This window comes from Narcine bancroftii, chromosome 3 (genome assembly GCF_036971445.1).
Source record: "Narcine bancroftii isolate sNarBan1 chromosome 3, sNarBan1.hap1, whole genome shotgun sequence".
Lineage (NCBI taxonomy): Eukaryota > Metazoa > Chordata > Chondrichthyes > Torpediniformes > Narcinidae > Narcine > Narcine bancroftii.
The window spans coordinates 249,943,593-249,962,151 of record NC_091471.1 but is presented as its reverse complement, the minus strand read 5'-3'; the positions used below and the strand labels follow the sequence as shown (position 1 = coordinate 249,962,151).

The 18,559-nt window shown below is 45.2% G+C and overlaps 1 protein-coding gene across 4 annotated transcripts in view; it reads right to left on the bottom strand.

The window, feature by feature from the left end:
* The window catches only part of slc44a2 (solute carrier family 44 member 2 (CTL2 blood group)), a 101,770-nt gene that overhangs the window by 57,809 nt on the left and 25,402 nt on the right, over nt 1–18,559 (bottom strand). For all 4 annotated transcript variants that reach the window (XM_069927515.1, XM_069927516.1, XM_069927517.1 and 1 more), the window contains exon 2: nt 261–309. In XM_069927515.1, the coding sequence (XP_069783616.1) occupies nt 261–309 (49 nt within the window). The remainder of the gene's footprint in view (nt 1–260; nt 310–18,559) is intronic.

The window sequence follows — 18,559 nt, the reverse complement described above, 5'->3', positions numbered from 1 at the left end:
CTGACTTCTCTGCAATATACTCAAGCACTCATTAATAATTACCTAACTTCTTAATAAGGCTTTGAAAGTTCATTAACTATTTTAGGAAACTAAACTACAGACACATTTTTAATCAATAAAATTCCCTTGACATATCATGACACCACTACAGCATCTACACATTTATACAGCTCAGAATACACTTCCTTAACACAAAATCTACAGTTTAAAATTTCATACAATCTTTAATTTGACTGCAGAGAAAATGAAGTTGTTCCTACCGGTTTTTAATAGGCCCTTTGAAAGTTGGATCAAATTTTTTTGGTTCACCTGTAACACACAAAAGGAAAAGACGGTAAAAAAAAATTAATCAAAAAGCAAAAACACACGAATACTGGATTCGGAAACAAAATTAAAAAGTGCTGGTTTGGCAATGTCTGCAAGGGAGAAATGGTTATTTTTAGGTATGCTGAAACAACATTGATTCAACAAAAGTAAAACATGAAAGTCTGCTTGAAGTAAAAGCACAATGCTGGAGAAACTCAGTAGGTCAAACAGTGTAAGTCACGTGCCGTATAATGTCCATTCAGGCAACGTCCGACCGAATATACGTCCGTTCAGAAATTGCGATCGGAGAATGGGACATATCTCTCGTAATTGAACTTGCTAAATTCGCTTGGTGCTCCTCTCAGTCACTGCCACTATTTGTAATTACTGCAAAATGCTTCTTGTCACATATACTGACAGAACTGCTGCCGTGAGCCTGAAGAACTCCAGCAGAAGTGTTGCAGAAAATGAGCCTGAGTCCATTTCTCCCGGCACCATGTCCCAGTACAAAATTAAAGCTGTGGCCTAGCAAGTGAAAATATGCTGCAACAATTATTCTAATGCTGGAATACCTCAGCACCAATGATGCTGTCACAGAATGGTTTAATTACCCTGGCACCCATCCGACTTCTAATCACCTGCCATTAATATATATGGTGCTCGCACAGCATCCAAATTGCATAACGTCCTATTTCACAGAACGCATCGTGGACGTTAGGCGGCACATGACTGTACTTTAAATAGCAAGATAAAGATCATTTTGTCTGTACCTTGATGAAGGGTTCAAGCCCAAAACATTAGTAATGTACCTTTATCTTTGCTATATCAAGTACACTGTTTGGCCCGCTGAGTTTCTCCACTATTGTGTTTTTAATTGATCTAACAGATTTTAGAAAACATTTTTTTTAAAAATAGCACACCGCAAAGAGAAGTGAAAAGAACAAAAGGGAAGCTAAATACAACCTGCTGCAGTAAGACGTTTGATGCAGGTGCTAGAAAACTGGCGCAACACACAAAATTCTGGAGGAGCTCAACATTAGTGGGAGAGAAAGAAAGCTCAGAGTTTCAAGCCAAAACTGTTCATCGGGGCAGAGGAAAGTTAGTACAGAAACAGTGTAGAGAGGACAGGGTGGGAGGGGTGAGTCAGAGACCCTGCATGGGATTGGCAGAGAGATGGCAGATGTCGAACAAAGGGAGAGAGAGGCGCAAGAAAAACAAAGGGATCCGGTGAAGGAAAAATGAGTCATAAAGGGTGGAGTGGGTGATTAGACTGCTATCCTGGAACCTGATGTGAGAATGGTGGTTATAAAGGGAGACCATGTAGAACCAAAGGTGGGGGCAGTGGAGACCTACACAGGGTTGTGGGGGAGAGCAGGGCAATTTTGTACCACTGTTGACTGCGGGTAACTGAAACTGTAGAAAGCGAAACCCCGGATTAGTGGACACCAGTGTATATGATTTTGCACAGTGGTTAATTAAATTTTTAGATTTAGACATACATCACAGTAACAGGCCACTTTGGGCCACTCAATTAGATCCAATTGACCTACAACCTGGTAGGTTTTGAACAGTGGGAGGAAACCCACAACACGGGGGAGGACGTACAAACTCCTTACAGACAGTGCCGGATTTGAAACCTGGTCCCAACTGCTGGAACTGTAATAGCATTTGCGCTAACCACTATGCCAACCTAGATCAATTAGTTAGGGTGGGGAGTTTGCTGGGAATAGTTCAAAAGACACTGTTCTGAAGACTGTGGGTGACAGTTGTACTATCCATTCGGAAGGAACTGAGTGTGACAAACCAGAAGGTGTCACAAGACTTGTGTCACCAGGTTCAGGAACAGCTGGCTCCCCTCCACCATCAGACTCCTCAACGACAAACTCAATCAGGGACTCATACAAGAACTCTTACTTTTTATTATTTTAAAAATAATTTTCTATGTATAGCACAGTTGATTTACATTAGTTATCTGTTTACAGTTCTTTATATGTTTACATGCCTACATTGTGTATATATTTTTTGCATTAAGTGGTAATTCTGCCTCACCTGCAGGATAAAGGAATCGCAGGGTTGTAAGTGATGTCATCTATGTACTCTAACAATAAATCTGAATCTGATGGGAATCATCTGTGACAGAATATTTAGAGGTGGTTTGGGAGGAATTGTTAGAGCAGCTTGCACACACACATTTTAAAACACAGAATATTTGCAGGACTTTTACAGAATGCTTTTTGCAGGAGGCAACAAAGTATGGACAGCAGCTTGCCTGGGAGAGCATGTGATCTTTGCAGGCAGAGGAGAACAGTTTTGTTCTCAGAGAAGGAGGGTGTGAAACAGAGAAAGAGGAGACAGAAATCAGTTCCAGAAGGACAAACTTTGGAAGGCTGCCTGGTTGAAGAAGACAGGCAGTGTGAAAGGTGACCTGAAAGAAAGAGGATCATCTGGAGAACCCTGAAGGGGGCAAGTTTCGTCAGCAAGGCTGATTGAGAAGGAATCAGTTGCGGATGTCCTGGAAAAGGAATCTCTCTCTAAAATCCAGCAAGAACCCTCCTGAGTGGTAACCCTTTGCCTGTAAAGCACCAAAGACTGGTGAACTTTGTTAATGCTAACTTCTGTGCACAGTACAAGAATTGCCTGCAACTAGTGAGATTGGTCTGTGATCCAAAGAACTTTTCTAATCTTAAATATAGATTACACACACCTATGCTTAGTATTAGAGGGGGGATTAAGTAGGTTAAGTAATAAGTAAAAGTTTATTCTGTTTTCTTGTTCAAATATAATTTAAAAACTATTTTTGTTTAAGTAACCTGGTGTTGTTGTGCATATCTATTGCTGCTGGTTTTAGGGGTCCTCTGGACTCCGTAACACATCGATTTCTGGAACATTGGTTCCATTAGGCACTAGCTGTCACTTAAAAACACAATTCTGGAGAAACTCAGCAAGTCAAACAGTGTACTTTATATAACAAACGTTAACCAACATTTCAGGTTTGAGCCAGTCATCAGGGCCCCATGATCAGCCTGGCTGTTATTGGGTGAGAACGGCCACATCTCAGGTCCCTTTGGGCTGCATCCCACCCAGAAAAATTAAACCCATGTGTTGTTTCTTTAAAGTTCTGGAAAAAGTTAGCCCTTGGCTGAGTTTAAACAAAAACCTCTAACACACCCTTGAACAGAATGAATCATGTGGAAAACATCTGCACATTTACAGTGTAACCGAACAATAAGAAATCTTGGGGAGTTCCTCTTCAACATCTATCCAATTAACAGTTATTGCAGATGAACTACATTTTTGTTTGGAAAGGCTGCATAAAAAAAAATTCTTTTTTTTTAATATATAATGAACACCATCAGTCCCGCAGGAGGAGTTTCACAGTCCATTGTGCAGCAAAGGGGATTAATTGCAGAGAAACTCAGCAGGACCTGCAGTATCCATAGGAGGCAAAGACGTATACCTTGACAAAGGGCGCAGGCCTGGAACATCGGATATATATATGTATCCTATAGATGCTGCAGGACCTGATGTGTTTCCCTCACAATTTTGTGTATTTACTACAATCTGCAGACTTTCGTGTTTCATTCATAGAATCCAGCTAATTTCCACCTCACATATCCCAACTGCATCAGGCAGGTTCCCAACGTACCATCCTTTTGTTCAGGTGACTGCCTACATTTAGTCCACACTTTGACGAAGGGCTCAAACTTGAAACGTTGGTTATGTATCTTTATCTTTGCTATATTTGCCGCTTTAGTTGCCCATTCAGAGCCAGCTCTTCAGCGCTTAACGTCCTGCTTTGCGGAAACTGCCAAAATGTTTGGCCTGGAAGTCAGCCTGAAGAAAACTGAGGTCCTCCATCACCCAGCTCCCCACCATGACTACCAGCCCCCCCACATCTCCATCGGGCACACAAAACTCAAAACGGTCAACCAGTTTACCTATCTCGGCTGCACCATTTCATCAGATGCAAGGATCGACAATGAGATAGACAACAGACTCGCCAAGGCAAATAGCGTCTTTGGAAGACTACACAAAAGAGTCTGGAAAAACAACCAACTGAAAAACCTCACAAAGATAAGCGTATACAGAGCCGTTGTCATACCCACACTCCTGTTCGGCTCCGAATCATGGGTCCTCTACCGGCATCACCTACAGCTCCTAGAACGCTTCCACCAGCGTTGTCTCCGCTCCATCCTCAACATCCATTGGAGCGCTTTCATCCCTAACGTCGAAGTACTCGAGATGGCAGAGGTCGACAGCATCGAGTCCACGCTGCTGAAGATCCAGCTGCGCTGGGTGGGTCACGTCTCCAGAATGGAGGACCATCGCCTTCCCAAGATCGTGTTATATGGCGAGCTCTCCACTGGCCACCGTGACAGAGGTGCACCAAAGAAAAGGTACAAGGACTGCCTAAAGAAATCTCTTGGTGCCTGCCACATTGACCACCGCCAGTGGGCTGATAACGCCTCAAACCGTGCATCTTGGCGCCTCACAGTTTGGCGGGCAGCAACCTCCTTTGAAGAAGACCGCAGAGGCCACCTCACTGACAAAAGGCAAAGGAGGAAAAACCCAACACCCAACCCCAACCAACCAATTTTCCCCTGCAGCCGCTGCAACCGTGTCTGCCTGTCCCGCATCGGACTTGTCAGCCACAAACGAGCCTGCAGCTGACGTGGACTTTTACCCCCTCCATAAATCTTCGTCCGCGAAGCCAAGCCAAAGAAGATAAAGTGCACTGTTTGACCTGCTGAGTTTCTCCAGTGTTGTGTTTTTACTTTAACCACGGTGTCTGCAGACTTTCACGTTTTTATTTCCCAACATACCATCCCCCTGCCCCTCCTCAAAAATAACACCCTCCACCCATTTCCCCTGACTGGCTAACAATGTCCTAACTTCCCTTGCCTTGCTCACTCACATCAACTCCACATACATTTTAATTAAATGTTAACATCCTTTTGAAAGTTACATTTCTCCTGGTCATTTGATCAGAATACCAAACGCAATCTGCTGCAGGAACTCAGCCGGTCGAGCAGCATTAGCGGGAGAAAAAGAATTGTTGTCATTTCAGGCGAGAGTCCTTCATCAACTCCAAACCCACTTCACAGTGAACGAGGGCTTTTGAAGTCATCGTCATCATAACCTAGAGAGCAAAGCAGTAAATTTATACCCTTCAACATCCCTCAAAAATAATCAAAAAAGTGAGATTAAACACAGCCTAACCAATCTCTCCTCAGCTACACTTCTCTATTCCAGCCAGCGTCATGGCAAATGGTTTGCAGACAAATACTTGGCAACTATGGCAGGGCTTGCTTGCAATCACATTAGACAAGGCGAAACAAGGTAGAATTATTAAATGCAAAATACCTCTTACAGATGAGCTCAACACTCTCTACGCTCACTTGGAAATGGAAAACAATAATGCACCCTCACGGATCCCCACAACCTCCGGCAACTGTGTGCTCCCAGTGACGAGGTTGGCGTGAAAAGAATTTCCGGCAGGGTGAATCCTCGGGAAGTGCCCGGTCCACGCCGTGTACTTGGCCGAGTCCTTAGATTCTGCATGGGCCAACTGTGCAGAGCTTTTCTGCAGGGCATTTTCAACCCCACACTGCGACGGTCAAAGGTCCCCACCTGCTTCAAAAGGACATCCATCAAGGAGAATAAGGCAACCTGCCTCAAGAATTAATCTTGAAAAACACAACACTGGAGAAACTCAGCAGTTCAAACAGTGAACTTTATTGACCAAAGAAAAAGATATAGAACCAATACTTTGGGCTTGAGCCCTTCATCAAGGTATGAAAACAATGTAGACAGGTGCCTGAACAAAATGGTGGGGGGGGGGGAGAAAGAGGAGCACAGCCCCAAAGGCAGGTGGATAAGCGAGGGAGGGCACATCAGCAAGTGAGAGGAGGTGATGGCTCTGTGAATGGAGATGGAAAGGGGGTGGAGAGCTGGAGGAAAGGGAAAGAGGAGGGAGGGAGAATGGAGAGTAGACTAGCAGAAAACTGGAGAAGTTGAATTTCATGCCATCTGGTTGGCGAATGCCCAGATGGAAAATTTAAGGGTGGTCTTGGTGGGATAGTACGAGGCCACGGGGAGACACGTCAGCATGGGAGTTGGGTATGGAATTGAAGTGGTTGGCCACGGGGAGATCCCTGTCACTGATGCAGAGGTGTTCAGCGAAGCGATCTACCAGTCTGTGTCCACTCTGATGTAGAGAAGGCTACAATGGGAGCACTGGATGCAGTAGATAACTCCCAGTAGATACACACCTGAAGTGTGGCTTCACTTGAAAGGACTGTTTGTGGCCCCGAATAGTGGTGAGAGAGGAGGTGCGGGCACAAGTGGAACATCTCCAGTGGTTACAGATGCCAAGGGGGCGTTTAGTGGGAAGGGAAGAGTGGACGAGAGATTCGTCGCTGAGGGAGTGGTCCCTCTGGAAGGCAGAGAGGGGAAGATGTGTCTGATAGATGGCGGAAAATACAGATCATAATGTGTTGTGAAAATTATTAATCTGTCAAGTGGTATTACATCAACTGTAATGAAGTGCTTTGAAAGGTTTGTAATGGAGCCAATTAACTTCTGTCTCAGAAAAGATCAGGACCCACTTCAATTCATCTATTATCACAACAAATTAACAGCAGATGCCATCTCGCTGGTCCTCCACTCTGCATTAGATCATATGGACCAGAAGAATACCCAAGTCAGGCTGTTGTTCATTGACTGCAGCTTGAATGTAACACCATTATATAGCAAAACTAATTATCAAATTCAGGGAATTGGGACTGTGTTCAAACCTCTGCAAATGAATCCTCAGTTTCATCATCAGTAGATCACAATCTATGCAGATTGGTAACTTTACCATCTCCTTGCTGACCATTAACACGGGGGCACCTCAAGATACATAAACTCCCGCTCTATTCCCTGCACACTCACAACCGTGTAACTTAGTACATCTCCAATGCAATCTACAAATTCACTGACGATGCCAAATAAGAGGAAATGATAAGTCAGAACGTAAATGGAGATCAAAATCTGGTCATGTGGTTATAGTACAACAATCTTAGCAAAAACAAGGATCCTATTGTATACGTTAGGAAGGGGAGGCCAAGGGACATACACATTGACGGGATGGGAGTGAACAGGGTTAGTCCTTTGTGTTCCTGGGATCACACAGACTGGAGGACCTCTTCTGGAGCCAGCACAACGAAGCAATTGTGGAAGAAGGTACAGCAGCACCCTCTATTTTCCAAGAAGTCTGAGATTTGACATGTTATTGAATTCTCCATCAATGTTCCACAGATGGACCATGGACTTCAGGAGGAAGTCAGGGGAACATCGAGGGGTCAGCAGAGGAGATAATCAAGAGCTTCAAATTTCAAGGTGTCCACATCTCCGAGGATCTGTTCTGGCACCTCCATGTCGATGCAATCACGAAGAAGGCTCGCCAGCGGCTATACTTTGTGAGGAGTTTAAGGACATTCGGTATGTCACCGAAGAGCGGGCGCCAGTCTTCATCAAGGACACCTACAAGAGGTGGTGTCTTTAGAAAGCAGCCTCCATCCTCAAGGACCCCCACCACCAAGCCATACCCTCTTCATTCTGCTGCCATCAGGGAAAAAAGTACAGGACTCTGATGAGCACTTCAGCGGTATGAGGACAGCTTCTTCCCCTCTGTCATCAGATTTCTGAATGAATAATGAACCACAGACATTACCACGCTGCTGCAAAACAACAAATTTCATGACATGCTCATGACAATAAATTCAGATTCTGAATTTGTTTGAAGTGATAGTTCCTTAGCTTTGTCATAAATGTTGCCCAGTACCTGCAAATCAGGAGGAGTGGAGCTCAGCACAAAATGTTTTCCTGCAGTGATGTAATGTATTGAGATTTTATAACGACACAGCAAGGATAGCAGGCAGATATGCAAAAGGAAATCACTGTGAAGCAGGCTATTTTTAAACATACACAGACCAGTTAGTGATCATAAAATCTATGTGCGGAGAATGGATAGCAGGATGCTGTCATGTTTCTGGTTGTATTTCCTGTAACCGTTCATGCGTTTGTACAGCAGAGGAAGTAACAATTTAATTATAAATAAATTCAGTGGCACAATTACTTTTGTTTGACTCAAACCAAGAGATACTGTGCCTTGATAAAATTGGAATTACACTGGACAACAAATTTGTTTCAAAAGCTTTGCTTCCTGAAAGAAAAAGGGATTAAGATAGACAACTTCAAGCTGAACACAAAAGATAATTTCAGATTTGCTGCATCATGTAGGAAGTTGGAGAAACGTTAAATTTAATAAAAGTTCATTTATTCCCACAATGACGCTGACGCACTGCGTTAGTTCAACTGATCCAAAAATGTTCTGCCACTGACTTTCAGTGTGTCAGTGTCCAACAATAGTCGGCCAGCATTGATGGACTCCAGTGGCCCGATACCATTTTTCCATGGTCGCAATGTCCTGGTGAAACCTTTCACCGTGTTCGTCACTGACGGCACCAGGATCAGCAGGGAGGACGTTCAAGTGCGGATGGAGAAAATGACTTTTCAACGACATGTTTGCGCTTCATTGTTTTATATGCTTGAAGTAGACTTAAAATATGACAAGAAAACAGTAAGTTATAGGATAATTTCGTGATCAAAATACACCCAAAAGTGTTGAGGAAACAAAATCCTCATTGTCCAGTGTTATCAAAAGGATGACATGAATGTCTTTTTGATTTCTTTACTACATAAACTACTCTGGAATCACAAAAAATACATGTGTACACGAGTTCACTATTTCATTAACTGACTTTTTATTCTACTACAGTACTAACTTTAATGTGAATATTTATTAACTAGGCTTTTCCATGTATTATCAGTTCTGCACTGTGATAATAATGTTAACTATTGATTTTTTTTCCCAAAAGTACCTGTTTGGCCGCAGCAAAGGAGTAATTTGGTGCATTTGCCCATTTTACTTGAGTGCATGACAATAATTCATTGCTTTTACTATAGTCATGATAATATATTAAACCACATACAAACCCCTTCAGAGATTTGCTTCACAGGTTCTGTTTACTTTATATTCGACCTAGTTTCAGTGAGAACCCCATTATCCCTTTTGTTAATGGCCCACTACTCCCACACTGGAGCAACTTGTTTTCGAATCAATAGCGGCAGTGAGGGAGTACTTTGCTGGGAGAGGTTCCAATTTTAGATGCAGAAGTTGAAGTGAAAACCATCTGCTTTGTCAGATAGATATAAATTGAATCTTTCAATGTTATTTTGAGGAAAAATTATTTTCAAAATAATTAGACCAGTCTTTCCGAGAAAGTAGCAGAGCGCTGAGCACTGGTGCATCTCAGGGCTGTGTGCTCAGCCTGCTCCTGTTCAGGCTACTGACTCGAGACTGCATTGCCAGGTCCAGCTCCAAAAGTCATCAAGTTTGCAGATGCCTCGACAATAGTTGGCCTCGTCAGCAGCAACGACGAGTCACGCTACAGAGAAGAGCAGAAAATCACACGATTGAGAACAACAACCTGAGTCTCAATGTGGACAAGACAAAGGAGATGATCATGGACTTCAGGAGGATTAGGGACGGACACCCTCCACTACACATCAATAACTCAGTAGTGGAAAAGCATCAAGTTCCTTGGACTCCACTTAAGTAATGACCTATCCTGGACACACAACGTCTCTTCACTTGTCAGGAAGACACAACAGCGACTGCACTTCCGGAGAAGACGGAGGTGGGTGAAGGCCACCATCCTGTCGACTTTCTACAGGAGCTCTGTTAGGAGCATCCTGGCCGACTGCATCACAGTGTGGTACGGTTGCTTAAGAGAAATGGATCTGAAGTAAATTGACAGGTCCATAAGAGCAGCAGAGTGGATCACTGGGCTCTCCCTCCCCCACATCGAAGTGATCGACCAGGATCCATTGTTAGCTGTGCGGCGCCTTCGACACGAGGCACATGTGGCAAGGGATCAGAACAATTATGATCATGAGGCAACCTTGCGAGTCAATGACAATGATACCTCCCTCCCGGACAGGCTGAGAATCTTCTATGCACGGTTTGATGAGAAGAACTGACTAATGCCATCTCTCCTTGAAGAACAGGACCCTTGCACAGCCACATTCGAGGTGAAGAAAACCTCGAACCCACACAAGGCAAGAGGACCAGAAAACATACCTGATGGACTGTGCTGGTCAACTGACAGAGATCCTTAAGGACATATTCAACACGTTATTGCAGCAGTCTTGCTTTACACAGTTTTTAAGGCAACTACTGTACCATCATCCCAGTACCAAAGAAATCGTTAGTAACATGCCTCAATTACTACTGCCCAGAGGCCCTGACCGTTATAAAATAACTGGATCCATTACAATTCACCTACTGACTGAACAGTTCAACTGAAGATGCTGTTGCCTTGTCCCTCCACTCCAACCTGACCCACCTGGAAAACAACACCTCGTACGCCAGGTTGCTGTTCATTAACTTCAGCTTGGTGTTTAATACAACTATAGGGAGAGATGCCATCTTTCAGATGGCATGTTGATAGCAGGAGGCCCTCTGTGCAGAAATTCTATTCTGTAATACAGCAGAGAAAACACTTCAAATTGTACTTCTTTCAAAGGATTTGTGAAAGATCCTACACAAATTGAAGTAAAATCATTATTTTCTTTCAAGTCCATACTGAAGTCATGGCACAGGCTTCAGTATGGTTCGATAACTCTCCAAATGCATGACCTACTACTCAGTTAATCATGGTTCATTGTGTGTACAAGTGACCAACATTCTCCTATTACATGAAATTTCTTTTTGCCTGTGGTAAGGCAGACATATTTGCCACTGGCAGAAATAGCCTAAGTGCCTCTTACAATCAGAGAAAGAGAGAGAGAAGCAAAAGAGTCCCCCCAGAGTCACTGAGTGTCTCTAGATTTACCTCCACTGCTTCTGCAGCCCCTGTAGCCACCCAGAGTCCAGTCCACACCATTGGCAACTTGAGCTCCAGATCCAAACCTCTGACACAGTCAGGGACCCTTTGGCACACTTGGCACCGCCTCACATCCCATTTCCAATACCTGGTACTCCTCTGGCCAGTTGAGGCAGTCTCCAGCAATCTGCAGCCTAGCACGAGTCTCCAGACAGACTGGGGGGTGGGTTTGGGTGGGGGGGAAAGGTGACATTCCCGTCCTCTGGTACCCTGTTCCAGTATTCCACTTCCCCAGAGTCAGAAGCCCCCTCATGGCTGCTGCCGATTAATAGGCATCACCATCTTGGGCAAAGACTCCGAAAAAATAAAACCACCACAGCCTGTGCGGAGCTGACGGCAGTCAACTGGGGCCCATGGGAGCACTGCATCTCTGCTCCCTCGCTCCCTGCAGGTCCGCACCAGTGGCATTACTGCCACTACTGTGGCTCCAGCAGCGCCTCCACCTTTGACCCAGCCCAATTGTAGTACCCACAAAATAGAGGCTGTCCTCTGGATGAAGATGAAACTGCATCCACAAGGACCATGTGGTGGAGACTATCAATACCATTGTGAACAAATACATCTTCCACTGGTAGAATGGCAAGGGAAAGAAGGCTTACTTTAGTGTAGATTCATACACTACCTGTGCAGAATCAATCAGGTAGCTACATCCTTCTAGAAATGGCCAACCTAGTAAGTGGTGGTGCTACCAGGCAACTGTTGGTGATGGACAGAGTCCTTTTAAGATTGGCAAAGGGTCGAAGTTTGATATAGTATTTTGTGTTATTTTTGTCCGTTTTCCTTTTTTTTGTTGAATTTTTTTTCCAATTGGTCCTTTTGGGGTTCATGGTCCTGGTTTTTGTCTTATTTTCCCAGGGTTTGTCATGGACCCATGGGGCTGGAGCAGACGGTTGAAGGAAAAAGGTTGGATGAACAATGGATAAGGGGCAATGGAGGTATGGGGAAAACACAGGTCTAGGAGTCTCTGGGGCAATGGCTAAGAGTATAAATTACTTTAGTTTCAATGTTAATGGCTTGAATGGACCGGGGAAGATGAAAAGATTCTTGGCGCACATAAGAAAGTGGGAGCGGATCTGGCCTTTCTTCAAGAAACACATTTAACAGAGTGAGAACACTGAAAACTAAAAAGGGGAGTGGTGGGGCAGGTAATATACTCCTCATTCAGCTCAAATGCAAGGGGAGTGGCAATTCTGATAGGGAAGAGTGTTCCAGTGAGAGTGCAGAATGTGATTACAGACAGACAGGAAGATTTGTAATGGTGAACTGTCAGATATATTCAGAATCCTGGACCTTAGTAAGCATGTACACCCCCAACTTTGATAACAAAAAGTTCATACAGGACATTTTCCTAAGATTGGCAGAGGGAAAGGAGCACATCTTGATTGGGGGAGATTTTAATTTTTGTCTGGATCCTGTCTTAGATAAATCAACAAAGAAAATAATAAAATAAAGGCGGTGAGGGCTGCCACTGAAGGAGCTGAATTTGATAGACGGTGGAGGCGGAAACATCCAAGGGAGAGGGATTATTCCTTCTACTCAAAGCAACATGACTCCTACTCTAGGACAGACTTCTTCTTGGCTTTAGCTCATGTAGAGAATGGGATCATGGAGGCTGAGTACACAGCAAGACTTCTCTCAGATCAATCACCCCTGACATTAATAAAAGAAATGCCAGATAAGCAGGATACAGCACACAGATCGTGTCTTAATACGTTGCTGCTAGAGAAGCCAGAGTTTTGTAGTTTTATAAGAGTGCAGATAGGCATGTTTTCTGAGGCCAATTCTATTCCAGATAAATTCCTCCTATTGAACACCCTCAAAGCATATTTGAGAGGTCAGATAATTGGATATACCAAAACAGTAAAAAAATGAGGGAGGTGAACGAATTGGAACATGAAATTACTCATCGAGAAAGGGATGTTAAAAAAACAGCATTACTGGGCTCTAACAAATAAAAAATTGAAATGCAATATGTTCCAAACATATAGTATGGGAAAAGCAAAAAAAATCAGTGAAAACAAAAGTACTATGAACTGGGGGAGAGAGCTCATAAAATCATCTCTTGTCAGTTAAAGATAGAACGGACCTCAAGGACAATCAATGAGATACAAACTGGAAATGGCAGGATAATGCATACACCAAAAGAGATTAATGAGACCTTCAGGGAATTCTATGCTAATGGGGTGGGGGGGGGGGGGGGTTCTGAAAAGCCAATGGGCTCCTGTCTAAATTAGAGTTACCAAATTTGGACACAGATGAACAGGAAGGCCTAGATCTTCCCTTTAGAGAGGGAAAGCATTGAGCTCACTGCAGACTAATAAGTCTCCAGGGAAGAATGGATTTCCACCTGAGTTTTAAGAAATTGAAAGATTTACTGATGCATCTCTATATGGAGGTGGTAGACCAGGCAATGCATACCCTCCAGGTATCTTTTTTCAACAGCAATCATTACGATGATACTTAAAAAAGACAAAGATCCGCTAATGCTGTCTTCCTGTGGACCCATTTCATTGCTAAACATAGATTATAAGATACTTGCCAAAGCTATGGCTAATAGATTGGTGAAACATTTGCTGAAAATAAGAAAAGACCAATTGGGCTTTTTTCAAAAAAGTCAGGCAGCAATAACGTTGGCAGACTGTTGAGTATAATGTATCTGGCGCACACTAGAAATGAGAGAGGTTTAGCTGTGGCCCTGGATTCAGAAAAGGTATTTGATAGAGTGGGTTGGATTTTCTATTTAAACTGCTAGAAAAGTTGGGGTTAGGGCCAACTTTTATAAATTGGATAAGGGCGCTGTACCATACACCCATGGCTAAAGTTGTGACCAATGGACAAATTTCTACAGCTTTCCCACTGACAAGATCAAATAGACAAGGGTGTCCGCTACCTCCAGCTCTGTTCACACTACCCATGGAGCCACTAGCCAAAGCCATTCGTCAGGATCCAGACATCAAGAGTTTTAGAGCAGGCCAGGAAGAACATAAAATCAATTTATTTGCCGATGATGTACTGATATATCCGACAGACCCAGCAAACTCATTGTCCAAACTGTGCTCTACTCTAGAGGACTATGGGGAGATCTCTGGCTACAAGGTTAATTGGAACAAGAGCAAAATTATGCCACTTCCCAAGGGGGATTACCGTCAATGTCAAGAAAACTCTTATTTAAAGTGGCCACAAAATGGGATCAAATATCTAAGAGTCAGAATAGACAATAATGAATAATTTATATAAACTAAATTATACCCCCTTGCTTGAGAGAATTGAGGAGGACTTAACTCAGTGGATGTCCCTGTCCATAACCTTAGTAGGCAGGGTCAACTGAATTAAAATGAATGTGTTGCCAAGACTTCAGTACCTCTTTCAGACACTGCCCATAGCATTACCTGGGGTATTCTTCCAAAATTTGCTCTCACAAGTAAGAACGTTTCTATGCAATGGAAAGGTAGTCAGGGTCTCTATGGAAAAATTGACCTGAGATTATAGTCTGTTGGATGACAAATGCCAGTCTTCAAGAAATACTATTGGGCAGCCCATTCGAGATATATCGCCTCACTCCTTGAAGGGGGAGGTGTACCATCCTGGGCACAAATTGACCTCCATGTGGTAGGCAAGAAGGTAGCAGAGGACTTTATTTATAAATGGGATGCTGAATTACTATCTGGGAAAACAGGCAGCCCTATACTAAAACAAATCATCCTCATTTGGAATATAATTAGCCAATATTTGGAAATCAAAGTGGGACTCCCCAAAAACACCCCAACTCCAAACAGATTAATACCATTGACAGTAAGTAATAAAATCGTGGACACCTGGTGTTGTAATGGCATCAGGCATGTAGAGGACTGTTATGAGCAGAGGCAACTCAGACACAAGTATGATTTATCAAATAAGGTGTTTCACTGCTACCTCCAGATAAGGTCTTTCATTCAGGACAAATTAGGCCCAACTATGGCCTTACCAAAGTGCAGTGACATAGAGGCCATGATTCGAAGGGGGAACACACAGAAGTTCATCTCGGCAATGCAGAAGGACCTAAACCAGGCCTTCACAAATCAGGCAGAGGTGGGAGTCAGACCTAGGAATAACAATTGATGAGCGGTGTTGGTCCGACACATGACTGCAATCATTAATGTGTGGTACAGGCTGGTACAATACAATTTTCTGCATGCTGTAAAAATTGAACAGATCTAAACCAGAATTATCGGACCAATGTTTCATATGCAGCATTGAGACAGGAACCTTTGTGGACACAATCTGGACATGTACCAAGAGGCCCTTTTGGATGGAATTAGGCCAAGTCCTAGGGAAAATTATAGGCAAAGAATTCCTGCAGGATCCAGAGTTGTTTCTGTTGGGAAACGCAAGACTTACAATGAATCTGTCCAAATTTCAAATCCAATTTGTAATGATCACATTGGCAGAAGCCAGGAAGTGCATAGCAGTTACCTGGAAATCCGAATCCTGCCTGAGCATTGTGCGCTGGAACACAGAAATGCAAAGTTGTGTTCCCCTGGAGAAAAATCGCTTGAAACTTGAGCAAAAAAAAGCATGATACTTTTAAAAAAGTTTGGCAATCATATTTAAATTCCATAGGAGCACAATTGTAGTGTGGACCACTGTGCTTTGCCGCCCTACCTCCCCCATCTATTCCTCAATCGGAGCTCTGGCCGCCGTGCTGTGACAAACCTACAAAACCCTGATATATGTTGTGAACTTGCTCTATGTTTGTAACTGGTTAGTTAAGTGTTAATCATTGAGGGTGGGTTGGGGCGGGATGAAATGAGCTTGAACTTGGCAGAAAACTTTGTATAGAATTGATAATTATAAATTGTAGTCAATGCTGATATTGTTAACATTGATACTGATAATGTTGATAGCTGAGTTTAAGTTTGGAAAATCATAAACAAAATATTCCAAAAAAGTCCTTTAAGACAAGGTTGGATAGGTTTTTAAATAGTAGGGGAATTAAGGAATATGGGAAAAAGTCAGGTAGGTGGAGATGATCATCAGATCAGCAACGATTTCATTGAATGACGGAGCAGGATTGACGGGCCGGATATTTCTTGTGTCTTTAACCCAAGTACTTTTTTGTGCCTTTGCAACTTTCAATGCTTCTTTGTCAATGCTGAGTGAAACTCAGATCACCGATCCATCAATTAAGGGTAGTTAGCACAGTGCCATGACAGCGCCAGTGACCTGGGTTCGAATCTGGCACTGTCTAAAAGAAGTTTGCACATTCTCCCAATGTCCACGTGGGTTATTGTCTGGCTTATTATTCAAATAAGATTGCATATGTAGGCTATTGATTAGTTAGTCTGTAGGATGGTTCTCCCACCAGTAGTTAGTTGGCTGTTTGCCAGGTTCCCTGGTCTGGAGTAACTTTGCCCTCGACCAAATCAATGTCTTGTGATCAATCCTATTTTATTCTTTTTCACACATTATATGGTCCAACACAATTGCTTGTCAGGCCCTTTCAGAGTCGAGCACAAATATAGAACATTACAGCACAGTAAAGGCCCTTTAGCCCACAAGGTTCTGACCTATGTAAACCTGCCACACACCTATATTTTTCTAACATCCACATGCCTATCCAAGATTCTTTATTAATTCGAGAACTGTGATCCGTCACTTGTCGCTGAGTTTCCTTTCATTTCGTTTAGGATTACGGATTGAATTTTTATTTTTACAGCTGCGATTTGGGACTCCACATTCTTAATCCAGTGATTTAACTGCTATGGCAGCATCACAACTCCTCGGTGAGCATACATAACAGATTATAGGGAACTAAATGAATGAATCAGGAAATCCCCAATTGCAAAATAAAAGTTGACTTTCAACAATAATCCCACTGTGATTAGTTCATCTCACTGGCATGGATACACATTTTACAACAATTGAAAAGCCTATGCTGTTCAAGATGGTTCTAATAGTGACATAAATGCCACAATAAAACCTGCAGGATGAAACAGGAGAGCAGCGGCGGCCCCGGCCCCGGTCCGGGCGAAGGGTAGACGGCGGCGGCCCCGATACGGGCAGGAGCAAGGGGGAGACGGCGGCCCCGGCCTCGGTCGAGTGAGGCAGACGGAGGCCCCGGTCCGGACAGGGAGTGGGAGGCGGCGGCCCCAGTCCGGGCACAGGGAGAGCAGCAGCGGCCCCGGCCCCGGTCCGGGCGAAGGGTAGACGGCGGCGGCCCCGATCCGGGCAGGAGCAAGGGGGAGACGGCGGCCCCAGTCCGGGCACAGGGAGAGCAGCAGCGGCCCCGGCCCCGGTCCGGGCGAAGGGTAGACGGCGGCGGCCCCGATACGGGCAGGAGCAAGGGGGAGACGGCGGCCCCGGCCTCGGTCGAGTGAGGCAGACGGAGGCCCCGGTCCGGGCAGTATGGACCGACCTAGGAGGGGAGGCAGGCCCCTCCAGCCCGGGTAAGAAACCTGCATAGGAGAAGGCCACTCCGATATAAAACCTACGACCCAAGGACCTCGCTGCCACGTCCCAGCTTGCTTGGCCACGGCACACGAACCATGGGTGTAAAGGGTGGGGCCAGTACTGCGCGCACTGCACTCCACCTAAAAGCTCCTTTGCGCAGGCCCGAGGACAGGTCCACGTCCTCCCCCTCCACGTCCTCCCCCTCCACGTCCTCCCCCTCCACGTCCTCCCCCTCCACGTCCTCCCCCTCCACGTCCTCCCCCTCCACGTCCTCCCCCTCCACGTCCTCCCCCTCCACGTCCTCCCCCTCCACGTCCTCCCCCTCCACGTCCTCCCCCTCCACGTCCTCCCCCTCCACGTCCTCCCCCTCCACGTCCTCCCCCTCCACGTCCTCCCCCTCCACGTCCTCCCCCTCCACGTCCTCCCCCTCCACGTCCTCCCCCTCCACGTCCTCCCCCTCCACGTCCTCCCCCTCCACGTCCTCCCCCTCCACGTCCTCCCCCTCCACGTCCTCCCCCTCCACGTCCTCCCCCTCCACGTCCTCCCCCTCCACGTCCTCCCCCTCCACGTCCTCCCCCTCCACGTCCTCCCCCTCCACGTCCTCCCCCTCCACGTCCTCCCCCTCCACGTCCTCCCCCTCCACGTCCTCCCCCTCCACGTCCTCCCCCTCCACGTCCTCCCCCTCCACGTCCTCCCCCTCCACGTCCTCCCCCTCCACGTCCTCCCCCTCCACGTCCTCCCCCTCCACGTCCTCCCCCTCCACGTCCTCCCCCTCCACGTCCTCCCCCTCCACGTCCTCCCCCTCCACGTCCTCCCCCTCCACGTCCTCC